The sequence below is a fragment of the Eremothecium gossypii genome, chromosome IV, assembly GCF_000091025.4.
Source record: "Eremothecium gossypii ATCC 10895 chromosome IV, complete sequence".
In the NCBI taxonomy this organism is placed as follows: Eukaryota; Fungi; Ascomycota; class Saccharomycetes; order Saccharomycetales; family Saccharomycetaceae; genus Eremothecium; species Eremothecium gossypii.
In genome coordinates, this window is record NC_005785.6 from 814,451 (window position 1) to 832,326 (window position 17,876).

A 17,876-nucleotide genomic window follows, 5' to 3' on the forward strand; every position below is an offset into this window, starting at 1 on the left:
GGCTAGTCCTCCTCACTGCGGAGCCACGCGGCGAGGTCCCGGACAGGGCTGGCACAGTTTTCCTTACATAGTTTGCGTTCCTCGCAGCGGAACAGCTGCGTCAGGCGGTCGCAGCCCTCGACGAGGACCGGCAGGCCGCACGCCCGCTTCCACTGCCTGTAGCGCACCACCGCGCGCACGTCGGTCAAATGCGGGATGTTGCGCAGCTCTAGGACAGACAGGTTGGGGAACGCGTTGAGCTCCAGCAACGCCGGGACCGACCGATTAGTCAGGTAGCGGCAGTTGTTAAGCGACAGCCGCGCCAGGCTGGGCCCGCACACGGCGGCCAGCTCCCAGAGCCCCGCGTCGCTGACGTCGCAGCCAGCCACGCCCAGCGTCTCGAGCTGCACGTGGCGCGCCAGCGCGACCACCGCGACGCTCGTGATCAGGTGCCCGTTGCGGTGGCGGCCCAGGTTCACGGTGTGCAGGCGCGGGCAGTTGGTCGCGACCGCGACGACGCCCGCGTCGCTGACGCGGTCGCACGCGCGCAGGTCCAGCACTTGCAGGCGCGGCAGGTGCACGCAGGCCTCGATCAGAAAGTCGTCCGACACCAGCTTGTTGCCCGGCAGCGCCAGGCGCCGCAGCCCGCCGGCCCGGCCCAGGTAGCCCGCCGGCGGCAGCACGCGCGGACACACGTACAGCTCCAGCCGTCGCAGCCGCTCCGGGCTCACGTGCTGCAGCGCACGGTCCAGGTCACGCTGCTCCAGCCGCGTCAGCTTGTGCAGCACCACCAGCTCCGGCGCCAGCCGCCCGCGGTGCGCCGCCGCCGCGAACTGCCGCAGCCGCCGCGCGTCTGCAAAGTACAGGCGCTCGCGCAGCACCGCCACCGTCACCGCGTGCCACAGTCGGTTCACCAGCAGGCAGTGGTGCAGCGCGCGCGGCGCCCCCGCCTGCTCGCTTCCCGCCGCCACGAACCGCACCAGCTGCTCCACCAGCTCCGGAACCGCGAAGATCACGTGACCCAGCGTCCGCGCCGGCGCCCGCCTCCGCGGCGTCCCCGCGCGGCCCCCGGCCTGCGCTATGTCCGCCGGCACACGTGGCGTCCACGGCGACGCCGCGCACGCCGCCGCCGCGCGCGGCGGCGTCACCGGCAGCCCCCACGCCCACGGCGCATGCTCTATCTTGCTCTTCTCTGCGCTCATGCCCGCCGCCCTGCCGCCGCAGCCGCCGCCGCTGAATATATACCCATCCGCCTGCGACGCCTGCCAGGCTTGCCGCCTACCTGAGACAAGCAACTGCCGCCGCCGGCCCTCCCAAACGTCGCTGCGACGCCTACCGCACCGTCCGGAAACCGCCGGACCAGCCCACGGGCCGCCCGCCTACCAGCCCTCTCTTTTTGCTGCGCGGCCGCCTGGCCCGCGGCGCTGGTCCCTGTTCCCCCCGCACACCGCGCCCCGCCGCCCGTTCCTGATCACCACGGCAGCCAGTGGCTCGGATGGGAACCCCGACCAGGAACCGGTTGTTTGGGCCGAAAAGAACGCCCGGTCCTTGTGCAGCACACAGCGCAGAATGATTTCCCGGATGCGGAGTTAGGCGCTGCTATAGTTATCTGTGACGCGTGTCTAGCCAAGACACCCATGCCGCTGCAGCCTCACTCCCCTGTCTCCCTTGTGCGATAGTAGCAGATAGCACATAACGAGGTCGTTGTTAGCCGTCAACTGTGAAAAAGGGTACCATGATCACCTCCTACTCACGGATCAGGCCGGTTCCTAACGACTGTCGCTGCGCATACTTAAGAGCAGGGCATCAGAAGAGATTTCGGGGCGGACAGGTGAGCGGAGCGCAGCAGGAGGGCTACAGAGTCGAGGGAGATGTACACATACAGTCAGAACGGCGCGGGAGGGCAGCGTAGCGGCCGGTGCCGGGCGCGCACACGCGCGAAGAGTTCGCAGGGAAGCCGGGCGCGGGCGGCGAGCGACGGGGAGGGCGAGGGCGGGCGGCCGGGGTTCACGGCGCAGCACCAGAAGGCAATCATCGAGCACCTGCTGATCACCAAGAACTCGGCGCCGCAGAAGAACTACTCGCACGTGCCGTGCAAGTTTTTCCGGCAGGGGGCGTGTCAGGCCGGGAGCTCGTGCCCGTTCTCGCACTCGCTGAACGTGCTGGTGGCGGACCAGACGCCGTGCAAGTACTTCGAGAAGGGCACGTGCAAGTTTGGCGCGAAGTGCGCGAACGCGCACATCCTGCCGGACGGGACGCGCGTGAACCCATCGAAGCAGGCGCTGTACGCGGGCGGCAAGGGCGGGCGCCGGGCGGCGCGCTACGCGGAGGCGGAGGGCGGCGCGGAAGGCGGCGGAGGCGGGCTGCGGGGCCTGGCGTTTTCGACGCCGCCGCTGGTCGACGAGTTCGACGCGTTTGAGGGCGAGGTGCTGGTGCCCAGCGAGCTGTCGGACTTGCTGACGCCCAAGGAGCTGAAGCGGCGGAACTCGCGGCCCTCGTCCACGTCGCAGCGGGTGAGCCTCAGTGAGCTGTCGACATCGAGCACGACGAGCAGCGAGCAGTACGGCTACCTGCCCGGGCGCACCTGGTCTGCGACGTCTGCGACGACCCCACCGCCGTCGATCATGGACCCGATGGGCTCGGCTGCGTTTGGGAACAAGCTGCTTTCGTCGTCCAATTACACGTACCAGGACGCCTTCGGCAGCTTTGCCCCCAAGTCGCCCTGGAACTCTGCGCCGAACGGCGCGCTGGGCGCGCGCAGCTTGAACTCCGCGGCCACTGCGTATGCGCCGGCTGTGGGCCCGAATTGGACCGAGTACCAGTTCCACCAGCTCACCGACGACTTGACAAAACTAAAGATATACGAGGAGGACGCACCGTCCCCCCCCAACGCGCTATCCACTGTCGAGCGTGGAAGCACGGGCCAGGGCGCCGCATCCAAGATACACCTCCAACACAACCAGGGGGACGGTATGCAGCTGTTCTTGGATGACTTCACGCGCAGCATCTATTGACCACTACGCACACCGCTCGGCGGCAAAAAACAGGCGACAGCGGCGGTCGTCACGAAGGGGCGCCGCTTACAGGACGGCCACGGACCTGATTCAGATAAAAGGACTCGGATCATAAAAGGGCAGATCCGTAGTCGCGCTTGACGCATCTGCCGGCAACCTGCTTGCTCCATTGTCTCGGTCGGTTTTTCTATGTCGTCACCGGCTTGTCTTCATATGGATACTACAGCATTGGTCTTGATTAAAAGTGAACGTATAATAAAAGTGGAACTCACGCACCCAATTCATAGGACACCAGACGGGGATAAAAATAGAATAGTTCGCTACATGCAGTCACAGTTAAACATTAATGTTAGGATTTAGTGTAACCTGGCACGTCAATCGAAAGATACATTTCAAAAGATATCCGAATCTGCCAGCGATTACCTCAATTAGTAATGGTTTTTTTTTGGTTTTAGTGTATATCTGCCCAGCTGGGCATTAGTTAGATCTTACTGCTACTTATTAGCGCCAGTGCCGATAAATGGCGCGTTGAAGATCCCTAACGCTGGGCAGCAAAAAATGCGAATTCTGTGGATCGAACACAGGACCTCCAGATTTCGGACCGAAGTTGACTTCAGTCTGGCGCTCTCCCAACTGAGCTAAATCCGCAGTTGTATAACGGAGCACGTTGAACGCAGATAATCAGTGGAGCAGACGAGCACACCGCCGGGTATGGTTAGAAGCAACTGAGCACGTGATGCACAGCTCGCACGACCGTCCGTTTCATGAATTCGAAATACTCTGTAGCTGAAGAAACCCTATTGAAAGCACTAGGCTGAAACACTCGAATTGAAGAGTGCAGCCAACTCAGATTAGGACTTGAGTGTTTAAGCACGGGACGCGGGACTCGGCGGCTTGTGTCGTACCTTGCGCGCGAAGTACCGCGAATGTTAGGGCTTGCAAACATCACGTGATGGTACAGGGTGGCGTATTCCCCTAAAAATTTCGTCCGGACGAGGGGCTCATCGTATGGCCAGGTAGTTCCTACAGTACTTATAACAGCAACGCTTTCTGTCTGATCCGCAGCTATCTTTAGCTCGCACTTTTTCCGCAGTAAGACCACTAGCGCTTTATTAAACAAGGAATAATGGCTGAAATCGCTGGCAACTTGCAAAGGATCCTTCAATCTCTTGACAGGGTATGTTTGTCATCGGTGTCCGGTTTAACCGGAGCACAGCGAAGCACGAATACTAACATATAGCAGCAATTCGCGGGCAACAAATACCTGCAGGAGTTTGAGCGCAAGACTGGGTTTCCCAAGTCGTATGCCATTGCCGGTGCAGGTGTGGCCTACTTGTTCATTATCTTCATCAACGTCGGCGGAGTTGGGGAGATCCTATCCAACTTCCTGGGCTTTGTGTTACCATGCTACTACTCGCTCCATGCCATCAAGACGACCACTACCGCGGATGACACGGAATTGTTGACATACTGGATTGTCTTTGCGTTCTTCAGTGTCATTGAGTTCTGGTCCAAAGCGATCCTATACTGGGTACCATTCTACTGGTTTTTCAAGACCATATTCCTAATCTTCATTGCTCTTCCTCAGCTTGGCGGCGCGAGTCTAATTTACCACAGAGTTATCGCGCCATTGACGGATCCATACATCGCTGCTGGTTCTCAGCGCAAGGCTAGTGGCATCTCCTCTAAAATGGAGCAGGCGGCCAAGGGCGCCTCTGCACGGGCAACCGGCGCTGCGTCTCACCAATCCAGCGACTGAGCATAGGCTGAGCGCACACCATTACTTGATTTGATGTACACCAATATTTAGTTCAAGCGATTCGAGCTGTTTTCTTTATCACTATATATGTTCAATACATGCAGATGCATATATGACTACAGTTTTAGATCATAAGATAGCGTTAAACTTGTGATCAAATTGCTCCGTCACGCCGCCACTGGCTTCCAATTTGACGCGCAGTTTCAGAGCGCCGGTCCCAACCACTTGTAACGACTGGCACGTGATATCACCAGGGTTCATGTTGGTATTTGTAAGCGCGCCCAGTGTTAGCTGTTGCGTCTTGGCGACAGCAACAAGGACGTGCAGTTGAGTGATTCTCGACTTTGCCTTGAAGAAAAGTTCTACCTCGGCTTTGCCATTGGCAGAAGATACGACGGAACCAAATACTTGCACGAGGTTAGAATGGTGCATCTCGGTAGCTCCTGCAGGAACAGTAACTGTAGCCGTGGGTGTGGGTACCTTTTGTACAGGTGGTGGTGAGCTGCTCTTAAAGATATCTGTGAGCAGATCACCTTGCTTGGTATTGACGCTCTTCACAGCAACAGCTGGCAGCGATTGTGTTTGAGGAATATCACTGAGTAAGTCTCCAATCGGATCAGGCAGCGATGGCTTTCTGGTCGCGTTCGTAGCAGAGGGCCCGCTGTTACGTATTGTAGTTACGATCAGAGGCATTGGCTCAAGGAACGCCTTCTTGATGTTAGCCGGCTGGCTAAATAGAATCCCATAATGAACGGCTTTTGTTTGTAAAATCAGGTCCGTATCACGATCGTGAGACTTAATCAACTGACGAAGCCTCTCGAAACACGCAGGATCATGTATTTTCAAAGATAGCTTCAAGGCAGCCGTCAAAATATAACCTATCAGTTTGTGATCGTCTGAGTAAAAACTGTTCAGGCTGCTCAAATAGTTAGTCAAGCTTATATCGGTGACACCAGGCTCACCGAGCATTAGCTCTGCATACTCTCCAATAACCCAAACAATAATCAGCTTCCATCCAATATTATCTTCAGAGATATTGTTTTGTTCCTTATCGAGTGAAAACTGCACAAGTTGTAAGCCAATCTCCTTCTTAGTGGCCACATCTGATATGTTGTTCAACATCACCAAGATCTCACTGATGATTTCGACTGTCATGTGCTGACCTATAACTTTCAAGATACGGATAAGGACGGTGAGTTTCCACCTCTCGTCAGCAACCTCACGCATTCCAAAAATATTCAGTAAGTGCTCAACTGTGTACACTATTAGATCACGATCTTCCCCATCAGATGAAGTCAGGAATGCCACAAGTTCTTCCACTGTATCTTTCATGTTCGAGTCCTCAATGATTGCGAACGTCAGTTCTAATGCTCTTCTTCTAATAGATGCATCAGGATCGAATAGGCACTTTGAAATAAATTTCCGACGGGTTTGTACAGCTTGTGGCTCAGTCGACACTACTTGAGTTAGCATATTCAAAGCAACATATTTGTTGTTGATGTCCTTACTGGTCAAAAAGATAGCCAGAATGTCAATCGCCTGGATACGCAGTTTATGCTCGAGCTTCAGCGCAAAAATCGTACGGACGGCCTCATATAATATTGCATTCGTACCATTCTTGGATTGTTCAGCGTGGGAGCAAAGACTGGACAAGACAGAAACAAGCTTCCCAGAATACCTGCTCACATTATCCGGAACCTTTTCAAAGATACGACGAAGCGTGTACAGGAGCTCCACTTGCAAAAATGGATCAGCTACCCCGACAGCGTCGTATTCTGGCGTGAACGACGGAGTATTCAACAACTGCAGTTTGGATAACAGATCTGGTACGGCGCCGGCAACCGCATCAACAATTTTATTTTGGTCATCGATATCGCTCAGGTCCTCTACAGCCATGATCGACTGCAATAGCTGGAGTGCGCCAAACAAGACACCATGCGTAGAGAGTTCGTGTGAAAGCGCCCGCCGAACATAAGGGTAGAAAATACTCGCGAGGAACGAATCGCGGGCAACCATCTTAGCCGCACACTGCAGTGCCTTTTTAAATAGATACGGATCCTGAGATGTCTGTAGAATCCGCTCCACGTCGGGGTGCAGGTCCCGTGCTAGCTCCACTGACGCTAACGTGCCCAGTGCGCACAACGCCAGAGACACCACGTATTTAGTGGGGTGGCACAGATCGCTATTCAAAACGTTGGTCAGCAGTGTTAGCAGCTCCTGCTTCTCGTCGAGCAGTAGCATCGCGGCTAGATACCCCAAACGCTTGTTTTCAAAGTCGTCCGACGCAATCAGGTTGATGCACTCCACCTGCGCAAAGTGCGTCTTCTCCCCGAGCACATACAGATACAGCAGCTTGTGGATATTCTTGCGCCGTTTCGAAAGCGATAGGTGGTCATCCTTTAGTTTCGTCCGAATCTTGGCCGATTCTTTGGTAATGATGGACCGCTCGTCCGCCAGCGTCTTCGCCGATCTGACGTCCTTTATGAATGTCCGTAATGAGCCCATTTCCTCCTTGATTCGTCAGCCTCCAATAAAAGAATCTCGCCGGCGACAGCTATACTGCTGCTTCTGAGAACAATGAGTGGGTCTCTCTGGCTTGTGGGTGGGTCTAAAGGTTATAGCCAAGTTGCCATTATCCTGTACCCTCACATGGAATTCCACCACGTGACCACGGTCACATGACTTCTGTCGTATATAGGCATATGCGTCACGTGACGGAGCTAATGACAATATGGATGACGTGAGCACGCTATTCACACCCCGATGAGTCCGATAGAAAGCAGAGATATCCTGCCTAAAAGATCAGATGTCCAAGCACTGCCCCCTAGTTACGCAGCATGATTTCTGCACATGTACAAGGAGTTGCGCACTCGATGATGCCATTATCTCCAACCCCTGAGGGAGTGTGCACAGGCAGAAATGCATGGTCTTGCCGCTTCGACCAGACCTGACTAAGCGTTACCAATTACAGCACTGGCCGATACGCCGATACCACAGAGGTCCTATATCTATGTGTCGGAGTAAGAATGCTCCGTGTCCCTATCTTACTTAGCGGTCACGTGGACACTTACCGTACTTGTCGCTAAACCCGAACACCGCGATACAATATACTATTGCTATAAGTTCGCAACCATCGCTTTGGAGGACGATAGGCCTGGGCCAAGCGACTGCTGCATATAGGCTTACGATATAAAGCGCAGGCAGCATTAGTTCGGCCTATATTGAAGTTATAGTATACGGACCTAGGGCTGCAGAGATTGCGCGTGGATGAAACGTGTCACATTTTATGGTGCGTAAAGATTGAGTACAGAACACAATATGATGCCGTTTGCAATTAGACACCCAGTTACGGCGATGGAGAACGATACAGAAGCGGAACGGAGAAGAAGGCGATCGTCCAGCGTCAAACAGGCACTAAGCTCATTTTTCACTGGTGAGCGCGGCTCAGAGGAGGCCGCGGAAATGGACCGATCTGGGCCTCAGGGGCGGAGGGCGAGCACGCCAGGTCTGGAGGGGACTACTCGCAGGGTGGCGAGACGGTTTAGCAGCCCGGCTCGTGCGGATTCTCGTCCAGAACATAGAGCACAGTACACGTTGGGAGATGAAGGTCTAAGATGGTCGATGGAACACGGCGTCGAAGATATGTATGATGAGGGTACTCTATTTGGTATCGATGATGTTGGGCCAGGCAGCTGTGCAGAGGCCGCAGGCTGCGGCGGGCTGGACTCCCGAGAGTTTCTCACAGAGTATCTGGCGGAGCGGGGGTTTGTTCAGCAGCGCACGCTTCTGTCGAAGGGCGACGTTGCGGTATATGCGCTGACTTCAGGAGAGATTGTGTTTCTACCGACGGCGTCTTCTCTGGAGGAGGGGTACCTCAGGAACATACGCCAGTCCCTCGAAAACGGCGATGCTTTCAGCGACGACTATGGCGACAGCCATACAGTGTACGACGACCCGGAGGCCGCTATTCCTGACTCATACAGTGCGACTAGTTTGGATTCGGACGTCAGTGAGAGTGCGATGCCTGTGACTCAACTGACGACAGAGTTGCTGGACGATGCGACCACCTTGTTCAACCTGGCGGTTGTGGTATCTATAGCGAAGCCCGTGGAGATGTCGGAGATCAAGGCGCGGCTTTTCTCGCGCGTGCGTGTCCACTGGCACAATGGGCTCCCTCCAGGACGCAGGAAGTTCGAGGAGTACTACACTATTGGCGATTTGAAATGGACGCTAACTGCTGAGAACTACAACCTTTATGTGCCACTCCATGTTTCCACAGAAGACCAGATTATTGAGCGCTCCACGGGGGTTGTTCACAGAAAATTATTTAGGAACGTTTACGAAAGAGATGATAGCTCAGACAGAGTGAACTCTACCCTTGCAAGCTTCATGACCAACTTATCTGAACAAAACTACACGTTCAAGCCGGGTGATTATGTTTTCATACTACCTGTCCAATTTATTCGACAAGTTCCGGAGACGATATATGTGCCGTCTGCCCGTTTGAACTACGACTTCTGCTGTGGTATGCGAGTCAACAAACTCACCGTTCCGGATAACGAAACCATTGACCAGTATCCGGCCGAGACGACCGGCCCCTCGAAATGCCAGAAAGAAATCGATACCCCTCATAAGCTTGCGGACCGCCTCATCAAGAAGGTCAAGGCCCGCTTAACTTCATCATCTCAAGCCTCCTCGGGCAAGGATGGCGTTGCTGATACCATAGCCTGCGGCTCTATGCCTGTCACAGTTGTGAGGACCCCTCCACTGCGGTCAATATCCATTGCAGACAAACCTATTTATATTAACAGAGTATGGACCAATGCTCTATCTTACGAGATTTCCTTGCTACAAAAATATGTCCCGCTGGATAGCGAAATCCCTCTCAAGATCAAACTGGTTCCGCTAATGAAGCATGTGTCTGTCAAACGGATTCGAATAAACATCTCAGAGAAGATCACCCTTGTGTCCAAGGACCTGAAGTACGAGTTCGACCAGATGGACGTCATCCTGCAAGACCCGTATAACCCGCTATTTCCGGAGCTCCAGTTCCTCAAGAAGCCGGCCCGTTCCCTGCCACTGTTGGAGGTGCGGACAAAAGACAAGGGCATCAAGGCGCTCAGGGAGGAGGTCATCGAGAACTCGACCGGCGACAACTTGCTCTGCTACAGCGATGCCGCGCTCAACAGCGACAAGGGCGTCGAGATGGTCGACTCCCTGACCCTCGAGACGACTCTGAAGTTCCCGAAGTTCACTGTGCCCCGCAAAAACGGGACCATGCCGCCATACGGGATCGAAGAGCTCGTGCCCTCCCCGGATAGCCCGCACACACACCGTCCGCCGCCCAGCCACGGCGTGCTGGGTCTCTTCGGCAGGCGCTCGAGCGGCAGCCACCCGCGGACCGCGGAGGGCCCGAGCCCCAGCACGACTGCCAGCAGCGCGACCGCGCACTCGGGGTCCACGTTCCGCACCGGCTCGCGCGTGCCCATCGAGCACTCGACCTTCCTCAACGTGCCCAAGCGCGGCCTGTACGCGGACAGCACGCATTTCAAGCACATCGTGGTCAAGCACAAGCTGGAGGTCATGCTGCGCGTCAGCAAGCGCGACTCCGACGCCGACGGCGCCAAGCTCCGCCACTACGAGGTGCTCATCGACACGCCCATCGTGCTGCTCTCCGAGTACTGCAGCCGCCAGAACGTCGACCTGCCGACCTACAACATGGTCACCGGCGACAGCCGCTTCCGCTCGCCGCTGCCCACGTTCGAGGAGGCCGTGTCCGAGACGCTCTCCGCGCCCGACTCGCCCATCACCTCGCCGCTCGCGTCGCCCGACATCCTCGCCTCCTACGACCCTGACGAATTCTCCATCCAGCAGCTCTCGCTCTCCCGCACCACCACCCACACGCAGGCCGACCCGCTGCTGCCCGCAGACTTCTCGCCGCTGCGCCGCTACAGCAACATCGACGAGATGATGCGCTCCAGCTCCAGCAACACCGCCTCCGCAGACTCCCGCTGCCCCGCCTACTCCGCAGACCCCCCGACTTACGAAGACACGTAACATGCCTACATAACAATATACTTAGATGCGTAGCGCCCCCCGCGCCGTGCTCAGCCCTGCCGCGCTTACCATGCGCAGGCCCGCCGCGCCGAACGGGAAGTAGCTCACGCCGTAATACACCACCGCCACCAGCTGCAGCAGCGCGCACGGGATCGTCAGCAGCGTGCTCTTCGCGATCGCTGCAAAGTAGATCGTGGCCGCGCACGTCGTCAGGAAGAACGCCGTGAACGGCAGCCGCTCGCGCGACAACATGTGCTTCGCGTACGCCACCGGGCCCTGCAGCACCCCGAACGCCAGCACAAACAGCAGCGACCCCACAGGCCACAGCAGCCCGAACTTGCGCGGCTTCAGCGCCAGCACCGGAAACAGCATCACGCACGCCGCGAAGCACCCCGCCGCCGCCGCCAGAAACACCACGAACAGCGCCAGCCGCTCCGTCCGGCTCAGCGCAAACCACGCCGGCTCCGGGCTCTGCACCAGGTCCTGCTGCGTCAGCGGCAGCCGCTGGTACACGTCCGCCGCACGCGCGTTCAGCGACTCCGCCCATCCCGCAAGAAGCGTCTTGGCGCCCTCGTTCACGCTGCTCCCCTGCTGCGCGCGCCCGGCGTTCCACCGGTTCAGCGAGTCGCGCAGACTGCTTGATTGCTCGTTGCTCTCCATCCTGCTACTCGACGCGCCCTGCTAGAAGCCACTAGTGGTGGCCGGAGGCTTTGACTCCCGGATAAAAAAAAAGCCCAACATGACGCTTGCTGGTTTCTTGAGCCCACCCGTTCGATAGAGTCGTTGTCAGGACGGTTGAATCTGTGTTAGGTTCGGAGCACACGCCAGGGATGGACGGCCATCTTCAAGGCGCAGAGGACTTGCTTGAGGAGCTCCTGAAGCAGGCGCAGAGCGAGAGCAACACCGGGCCCGGGGCGCAGGGCGCAGGCTACGCACGGCACGACGGCAAGCAGCGACAGCAGAGCATGGCCAGCCAGCTGGCGGATGACGGGGCGTTTCTGGACGAGTACTTCCTCGCGGGCGGCGACGGGCTGTTCGCGGACACGCTGCTGCCGGAGTTCAAGGACGACGGGGGGCGGTCGCCGCTGGGGTCGTCGCTGGGCAGCATGACGAGCGAGTTCCTGTCGCCGGCGGGGTCCGTGCAGCAGGCGCAGCGGCGGGGCTCGCTGGAGTCGGGCCCGCAGCACCTGCGGTCGCCGTCGGCCAGCGCGCGGGCCGGCGCGCACCTCTCGTCCAGCCTGCGCAGCCAGGCGCGGGCGCGCCAGTCGTCGCTCAGCAGCCTGGCCAGCACGCCCGTGCTGGAGGACGGCGCGGGCAGCCTCACGCAGGAGGAGAAGCTGCGCCGCCGCCGCGAGTTCCACAACGCCGTCGAGCGCCGCCGCCGCGAGCTCATCAAGTCCAAGATCAAGGAGCTCGGCAAGCTCGTGCCGCCCAGCCTGCTCAACTACAACGACGAGGGCAAGGAGGTCCGCCTCAACAAGGGCATCATCCTGCTGCGCACCGTCGAGTACCTCGAGTACCTGCGCCAGGTCCTCGACGTCCAGGCCCGCAAGCGCGCCCAGCTGCTCGACAAGCTGCGCACGCTTGAGCGCCGCCGCCGCGACCTGCCGCCGCCGCGCCCGGCCGCCGCGCCCGCGCCGCGCGCCTCGCTGGACTCGCCCGAGCAGATCATCGACGGCCGCGCGCTCCCGCAGCTGCTCAAGGACGACCCGCCGCCGCTGGCCGACGATCTGCGCCAGTTTCTGGCCGGGCCCCAGATGGAGCACGAGGACAATAGCAAGCTCATCTTCAGCGCCCCGGAGCACCCCGCCGGCTTTCTGCTGAACTTCGAGCCCTGACACACAAAATACATACTGGCCCGCCGCCCGACGCGCCGCGTCGGGCGTCGCTCGACGTCGCTGGGGCGCCAGCCGCCGACTACATAGCTACGATACTGTCCCGTAGATCGTGACGCTGCCGTCGCGTCCGCGGAACGCTCATTTCAAGGCGCTTGCCCTATAACTCAGGCGAGATTGGAGTTTGTTTTCATTTTCCTCAAAAGTTTTCTTTGTGTTGCTCGCTACAAGGTGAACGCAAGATCGACGAGCAGGCGTATCGGGCAAGGAGACGTCAATTGAGGCCGGCGGATCGACTAGGAGTGTGCAACGGTAGCAGCTTCAGCAGCAAGAGCGAGAGCAGCGAACCTGGAGGCATGTACGGAGCCAGGGCGGGAAACGAGAACAGCGGGGCCGGCGCGGCAGGCAGCAGGGCCGGCCGGCGCGGTAGCGGCGGCAGCGGTGGGCCGCGAGTGGCGTTGGGCGACGTGACGGCGCAGGTGAACAACCGGGGGCCGCGGGCGGGCGGCAAGGACGCGCGGGCGGGCAAGCCGCAGGGTGACGCGGCTGTGCAGGGCGGCGAGAATGTGGAGGAGACGGTGCGGGCGGTGGGGCCGGTGTGGGATGCGGCGGCGGAGGCGGCGGTGGCGGCAGCGGCGGCGGAGTACGGCGGGGCGCCGGACCCGGCGGACGAGGACACGTGGGACGCGGTGATGGTGGCGGAGTACGCGCCGGAGATCTTCGCGTACTTGCGCGGGCTGGAGGTGCGGTTTGCGCCGGCGGCGGACTACATGCGCGGGCAGCCGGAGTTGCGGTGGGAGTACCGCGCGACGTTGGTGGACTGGCTCGTGCAGGTGCACTGCCGGTTCCAGCTCCTGCCGGAGACGTTGTACCTCACGGTCAACATCATCGACCGCTTTCTCAGCCGGAAGACGGTGACGCTCAACCGCTTCCAGTTGGTGGGCGCGGCGGCGCTCTTCATCGCGAGCAAGTACGAGGAGATCAACTGCCCGACGCTGCGGGAGTTGCTGTACATGTTGGACAATGCATACACGGCGGACGAGGTGTTGAAGGCCGAGCGGTACATGATCGACACGTTGGAGTTTGAGTTTGGCTGGCCGGGGCCGATGTCGTTTCTCCGGCGCGTGAGCAAGGCCGACAACTACGAGTACGACATACGAACCTTGGCGAAGTACTTGTTGGAGACCACCATCATGGATCCGCGTCTTGTCGCGGCACCGCCCAGCTGGCTCGCGGCGGGCGCATACTACCTCAGCAGGATCATCATCGGGTACAACACGTGGACGCGCCAGCACGTCTTCTACTCGGGGTACACGGCGGAGCAGCTCGTGTCGCTCGCGACCGTGATACTCGAGAACTGCAGGCACGCGGAGACGCGCCACCAGGCCATCTTCGAGAAGTACTCCAAGAGCCGCCATCGCCGCTCCGCCCAGGTGGTTGCTCGGTGGATCGCGATGGCGGAGGAGAACCTCCAGCCGGCTTAATGCATCGGGCCAGCCGGATAGGGCTGGCGTGCTGTGGGAATAGGATATGAAACTAATAAGCATGTGTTTGGCGAAACAAGAGCCGCCCAAACAAGTATAGGAACCTGCCTCATCTGCAAAGGTTGTAATGATATCAAATTTTATTCTTGGTCCACATATGTAGTCATCATTTAATATTATATATAGGGTAAATTTTGAACTAACAAGGCATTAAATGATAGGACCCCAGCATTAAGCTCCAAGGCGGCACGCCTGCCAGTGCCTGCCGGCCACCCAATAACTCCGCAGGCAAGGCACAGCCGCTGGGCCGCGCTGGCGGCTGCCTGGCTAGCGCTAGGCATGCGCTACCTATACACGGGTGTACGACCGCATCTGATGGGACAGTAAAGATAGATATATGGCAATACAGCCGGATAGCATTGCTGGACTGACGCCGCGCTATATGTGAAATGATGAGACGTTTGCCATCGGCACCGACGGCGGGTCTACTAGCTTCTAAACTTGACCGACTTAGTGACGTTCTTCCTGATACCTGTCTGCTCACCCTCGTATGCACCATTTTGGCCACCGGAGTAGACGGCACGCACGGATTTGAGTTTCTTCTGCGCCTTCTCGAACTTCTTTCTCTTCTTAACACGCGAGTTTCTGTTGTCCTTTTTACGTTTGGGCGTCAGACCCTTGTTCTTCAGAATCTGGTAGTTGATGGCACGTTTGCCATGCTCGTCAACCTCTTCGGCCAGCTCGCTTAGCTTGCCTTCCCTGACCGCTCTCAGAGCATCCTTGTGGGCCTTCATCCGCGTTTCCTTCTTCGCAACTCTGCTGGCGCTCACCTGTGCATAGTAGTCGTCTACAGCCTCAGCATTAACGGACTGGGCAGTGCGTTCGTCATCCGAGTTGAACTCGTCATTCTGGAGGTCGGCGCCATTTTTGTCATGCACCCCGCGCTTTCTGGCTTCTTCCAGCAGGCGCTGCTGTCTCTCAAACAACCTTTCCTTGTACGGTATGTCGTCGTCACCCTTGAACTTCTCCGTCTTGTTTGCCTTCTGGTCGATCTTAGAGGTGTAGAAACGCAGGGTCTTTCTACGTTTCTGCTTTTCCTGCGCATCGACTTCTGTTATCTCAGATTCCGCAAAGTCGTCGGCATCTTGTGTCGCAGCCTTCTTGTGTGATTTCTTGATACGCGGTTTGCTTACGTCGATATCCAGCTCCTCTTGAACATCAGAGTCTCCCTCTGCGCTCTCAGCGGACATGTCTTGCTCTTGTTCGTCGCCAGATTCCTCCATAGGTGCTTCATATTCATATACACTGTTTGGCTCCTCCTCGTCTTCCGACACCTGCTCCTCGCCCTCTGGCACCACGGCATCTGCCGGAAGCTCCTTAGCCTGCCGCCACATTTCTCTGCTCATTAAAATGCTCTCCATGATAGGGTGGTCCTTCATGGTGCTGAAGTCCTCATTGGTCTTCAGTTCATGTAAGAAGATCGCAAAATAGGATGCTATGGTGCCCAAATATGAAGACAGTGCCATGATCCTCAGCCTGTTGACTTCTGTTTGATCATCCTCCTTCAAGAGCTCTAATTCGGCGTTACGCTTCTCGAAGTCCTTGCATAGCGGGTAGAACTCAGGAAACGAAGTATTGAGAAAACTCTCCTTGCCCTCTATGCTCATGTTCAGCACGTCCGCCACGGAGACGGAGGTCTGCTGCGTGGATGCTTGGAACTCGCCAATGTCAAAGGCCTTGGCCTCCTTCACCCAGTCTTGCTCTATCTCATCTTCTAGGAAGTCGCCCATGTTCAATTCCTCTAGGTGCTTCCGCTGTTGCTGCAGGGCTTCCTTCTCAATCTCCCGCGCCGCATCTTCGTCGTCAAGATCGTCCGCACCATAGTAGTCGTTCTTTGTCGAGCCCCATGCTGCCTCATTATCCAGCATGTCACCCTGTTCCGCTTCCTCTATGTCGGCGTCAAGCCGTCTGCCAAACACCCTCTTGTATGCTTCCTCGCCGTCTAGCGCTGAATCTTCGTCGCTAGAGTCGTCCGTCATTGCCATGACTTCATCCTCCTGCTCATCTGGCACGTCTGAATCATCACTGTCGGAGCGCCCGTCCAGCCCGGCTTCCTCCAGCATCACCTTCTCGCGCTTGGCGGCGAAGTCATCTACCTCATTCGCGCCATACGGGTCCTCGGACGATACGCCTTTTGCAGAATTGCGAGTCTTCATAGTAGAGGCTTAAAATAAAGGTTCAGGTTGGCCTCTAATGATCCCGCTAGTTCCTCGAGTACCTTCAATACCTGCGTATTTCGTTGAGATGAGCTGCGAACAATTTTTCAGCTTCCCTGGGGGACGTGCTCGAGCGTTTCTTTTTATCCAAAAAATTTTCAACTGAAATCTTCAGTTCCTGAAAGTGTGCTCATCACCAGAAAGAAGCTCAGCTGTTAGTCAGGACAGCTGCACCTCCAGCTTATATCCAGCCACAATGTCTAATCGTTTAAATTCATTGGGAGGAAGCAATTCCAAGCCTGGGTTGAAGTTTAAACCGAAGGTAGTTGCAAGAAAGTCAAAAGAAGAGAGAGATGCCGCTACGGCAAGGATAAATGCAGAAGAAAAGCCCTCATTCGAACGAAAGAAGTACACCAAGAAGCCTCCACAGCAGCGCCGACTCCCGAGGTACCTAGAAAACACGAAGGTAATCACCTCGGGTCCGCTTGCCGCAGGTAACTTCTCCAATGGTGGTGACAGTGGGCGGCCGTTTTTTAAGGTAGAAGGCTCGCAATCGAAACTGCTACAACAGGGTCTCCTAGCCGCCGGCAATGACACAGGTGAGGATGGATCAGACCAGGAGGACTACCAGGATAACAAGAACCGCATTAACATGGGTAAAGAAACCAAGCCCGAGCAATTATTCCAAGAAGACGAAGAGAGCGATGTGGAGATGGACGCCGACGCCGCCACATCGCGGCGCGTGGCAGAGCTGTTTCCTGTGCGGGCCGTGCGGGTCCGCCACGAAGAGCTTGAGAGTAGCACGAGTGTGGTCGCAGAGGCGCCGTCCGACTCCGCTACGCCGGCCACACCACCAGCATTTGGGGACGCGACACTGGACACAATGTTGCGCGCCCATCAGGAGGAGCTGCGCACTAAGCTGGATGAACTACATGTTGGCGGTCTGGAATCCGCAGAGGTAATGGCGGAGCGCAAGAAGATCTCACAGGATCACAGGTATATCAAGGGGAAACTCGATCGCCTCGACAAGCAGCCGGGAAAGTTTCTATTCTTCCAGCTTCCCTCAGAGCTACCTGAATTTCGGCCACTCAACCCGAAGCCACGCGAGCCCGCGCCCGAGCAGCAGACGGAGCCTGTACCAAAGACAGAAGACTCCCAGGAGGACGAAGCAGATGCTGCACCCGTGGCGAAGCCGACTGCAGACCTCTCCGAGTTGGACCAGCTCGCAGGCAATATCGGCTCACTCAGGATACACAAATCAGGCATGATTTCTGTACGGTTGGGGGATTGCATCATGGATGTCGTCAGAGGGGCGGAGTTCACGTTCTTGCAGGATGTCATTGCCTTGGATAACGAAGGCCAGGAAATAGAGCTTCTTGGCCAGGTTGATGGGCGCGTGGTAGTGACACCCCACCTCTGACGTTGAGTCAATCAACTTTGCATTTTACTCATATGTAATACCACTGGACCGGCGTCACACACCTTGAAGGTTAGCTAGTTTTGGGAGAGATTTAGAACATGCAAACACATAT

At 57.4% G+C, this 17,876-nt stretch overlaps 10 protein-coding genes and 1 non-coding gene across 11 annotated transcripts; 6 read left to right on the forward strand and 5 right to left on the reverse strand.

The window, feature by feature from the left end:
• Positions 1–2: 2 nt before the first annotated feature.
• AMN1 (Amn1p) lies at positions 3–1,181 on the reverse strand (the record flags this gene model as incomplete). Its single annotated transcript, NM_209510.1, has 1 exon — positions 3–1,181. The coding sequence occupies one exon, from the start codon at positions 1,179–1,181 to the stop codon at positions 3–5; it is 1,179 nt and encodes a 392-aa protein (NP_984157.1).
• A 669-nt stretch (positions 1,182–1,850) lies between these two features.
• LEE1 (Lee1p) lies at positions 1,851–2,993 on the forward strand (the record flags this gene model as incomplete). Its single annotated transcript, NM_209511.1, has 1 exon — positions 1,851–2,993. One exon carries the CDS (start codon positions 1,851–1,853, stop codon positions 2,991–2,993), a length of 1,143 nt encoding a protein of 380 aa, NP_984158.1.
• A 559-nt stretch (positions 2,994–3,552) lies between these two features.
• AGOS_t0077 lies at positions 3,553–3,641 on the reverse strand. Its single transcript is given in 2 exon segments — positions 3,553–3,590; positions 3,605–3,641. It is a non-coding gene; the product is annotated as a tRNA-Phe (tRNA).
• Positions 3,642–4,119: 478 nt separating this feature from the next.
• YOP1 (Yop1p) lies at positions 4,120–4,752 on the forward strand (the record flags this gene model as incomplete). Its single annotated transcript, NM_209512.2, has 2 exons — positions 4,120–4,170; positions 4,237–4,752. The coding sequence occupies 2 exons, from the start codon at positions 4,120–4,122 to the stop codon at positions 4,750–4,752; spliced, it is 567 nt and encodes a 188-aa protein (NP_984159.2).
• A 129-nt stretch (positions 4,753–4,881) lies between these two features.
• Positions 4,882–7,257, reverse strand: APL4 (AP-1 complex subunit gamma; the record flags this gene model as incomplete). The annotated part of the gene is made up of 1 exon (NM_209513.2): positions 4,882–7,257. One exon carries the CDS (start codon positions 7,255–7,257, stop codon positions 4,882–4,884), a length of 2,376 nt encoding a protein of 791 aa, NP_984160.2.
• An 813-nt stretch (positions 7,258–8,070) lies between these two features.
• On the forward strand, positions 8,071–10,809 carry AGOS_ADR065W (arrestin C-terminal domain-containing protein; the record flags this gene model as incomplete). Its single annotated transcript, NM_209514.2, has 1 exon — positions 8,071–10,809. The coding sequence occupies one exon, from the start codon at positions 8,071–8,073 to the stop codon at positions 10,807–10,809; it is 2,739 nt and encodes a 912-aa protein (NP_984161.2).
• Positions 10,810–10,830: 21 nt separating this feature from the next.
• Positions 10,831–11,469, reverse strand: SFT2 (Sft2p; the record flags this gene model as incomplete). Its single annotated transcript, NM_209515.2, has 1 exon — positions 10,831–11,469. The coding sequence occupies one exon, from the start codon at positions 11,467–11,469 to the stop codon at positions 10,831–10,833; it is 639 nt and encodes a 212-aa protein (NP_984162.2).
• A 170-nt stretch (positions 11,470–11,639) lies between these two features.
• RTG3 (Rtg3p) lies at positions 11,640–12,647 on the forward strand (the record flags this gene model as incomplete). Its single annotated transcript, NM_209516.1, has 1 exon — positions 11,640–12,647. The coding sequence occupies one exon, from the start codon at positions 11,640–11,642 to the stop codon at positions 12,645–12,647; it is 1,008 nt and encodes a 335-aa protein (NP_984163.1).
• A 353-nt stretch (positions 12,648–13,000) lies between these two features.
• On the forward strand, positions 13,001–14,128 carry AGOS_ADR068W (cyclin family protein; the record flags this gene model as incomplete). Its single annotated transcript, NM_209517.1, has 1 exon — positions 13,001–14,128. The coding sequence occupies one exon, from the start codon at positions 13,001–13,003 to the stop codon at positions 14,126–14,128; it is 1,128 nt and encodes a 375-aa protein (NP_984164.1).
• Positions 14,129–14,616: 488 nt separating this feature from the next.
• SAS10 (rRNA-processing protein SAS10) lies at positions 14,617–16,344 on the reverse strand (the record flags this gene model as incomplete). Its single annotated transcript, NM_209518.1, has 1 exon — positions 14,617–16,344. One exon carries the CDS (start codon positions 16,342–16,344, stop codon positions 14,617–14,619), a length of 1,728 nt encoding a protein of 575 aa, NP_984165.1.
• Positions 16,345–16,600: 256 nt separating this feature from the next.
• RPC53 (DNA-directed RNA polymerase III subunit C53) lies at positions 16,601–17,764 on the forward strand (the record flags this gene model as incomplete). Its single annotated transcript, NM_209519.2, has 1 exon — positions 16,601–17,764. The coding sequence occupies one exon, from the start codon at positions 16,601–16,603 to the stop codon at positions 17,762–17,764; it is 1,164 nt and encodes a 387-aa protein (NP_984166.2).
• Between the last annotated feature and the right edge of the window lie 112 nt (positions 17,765–17,876).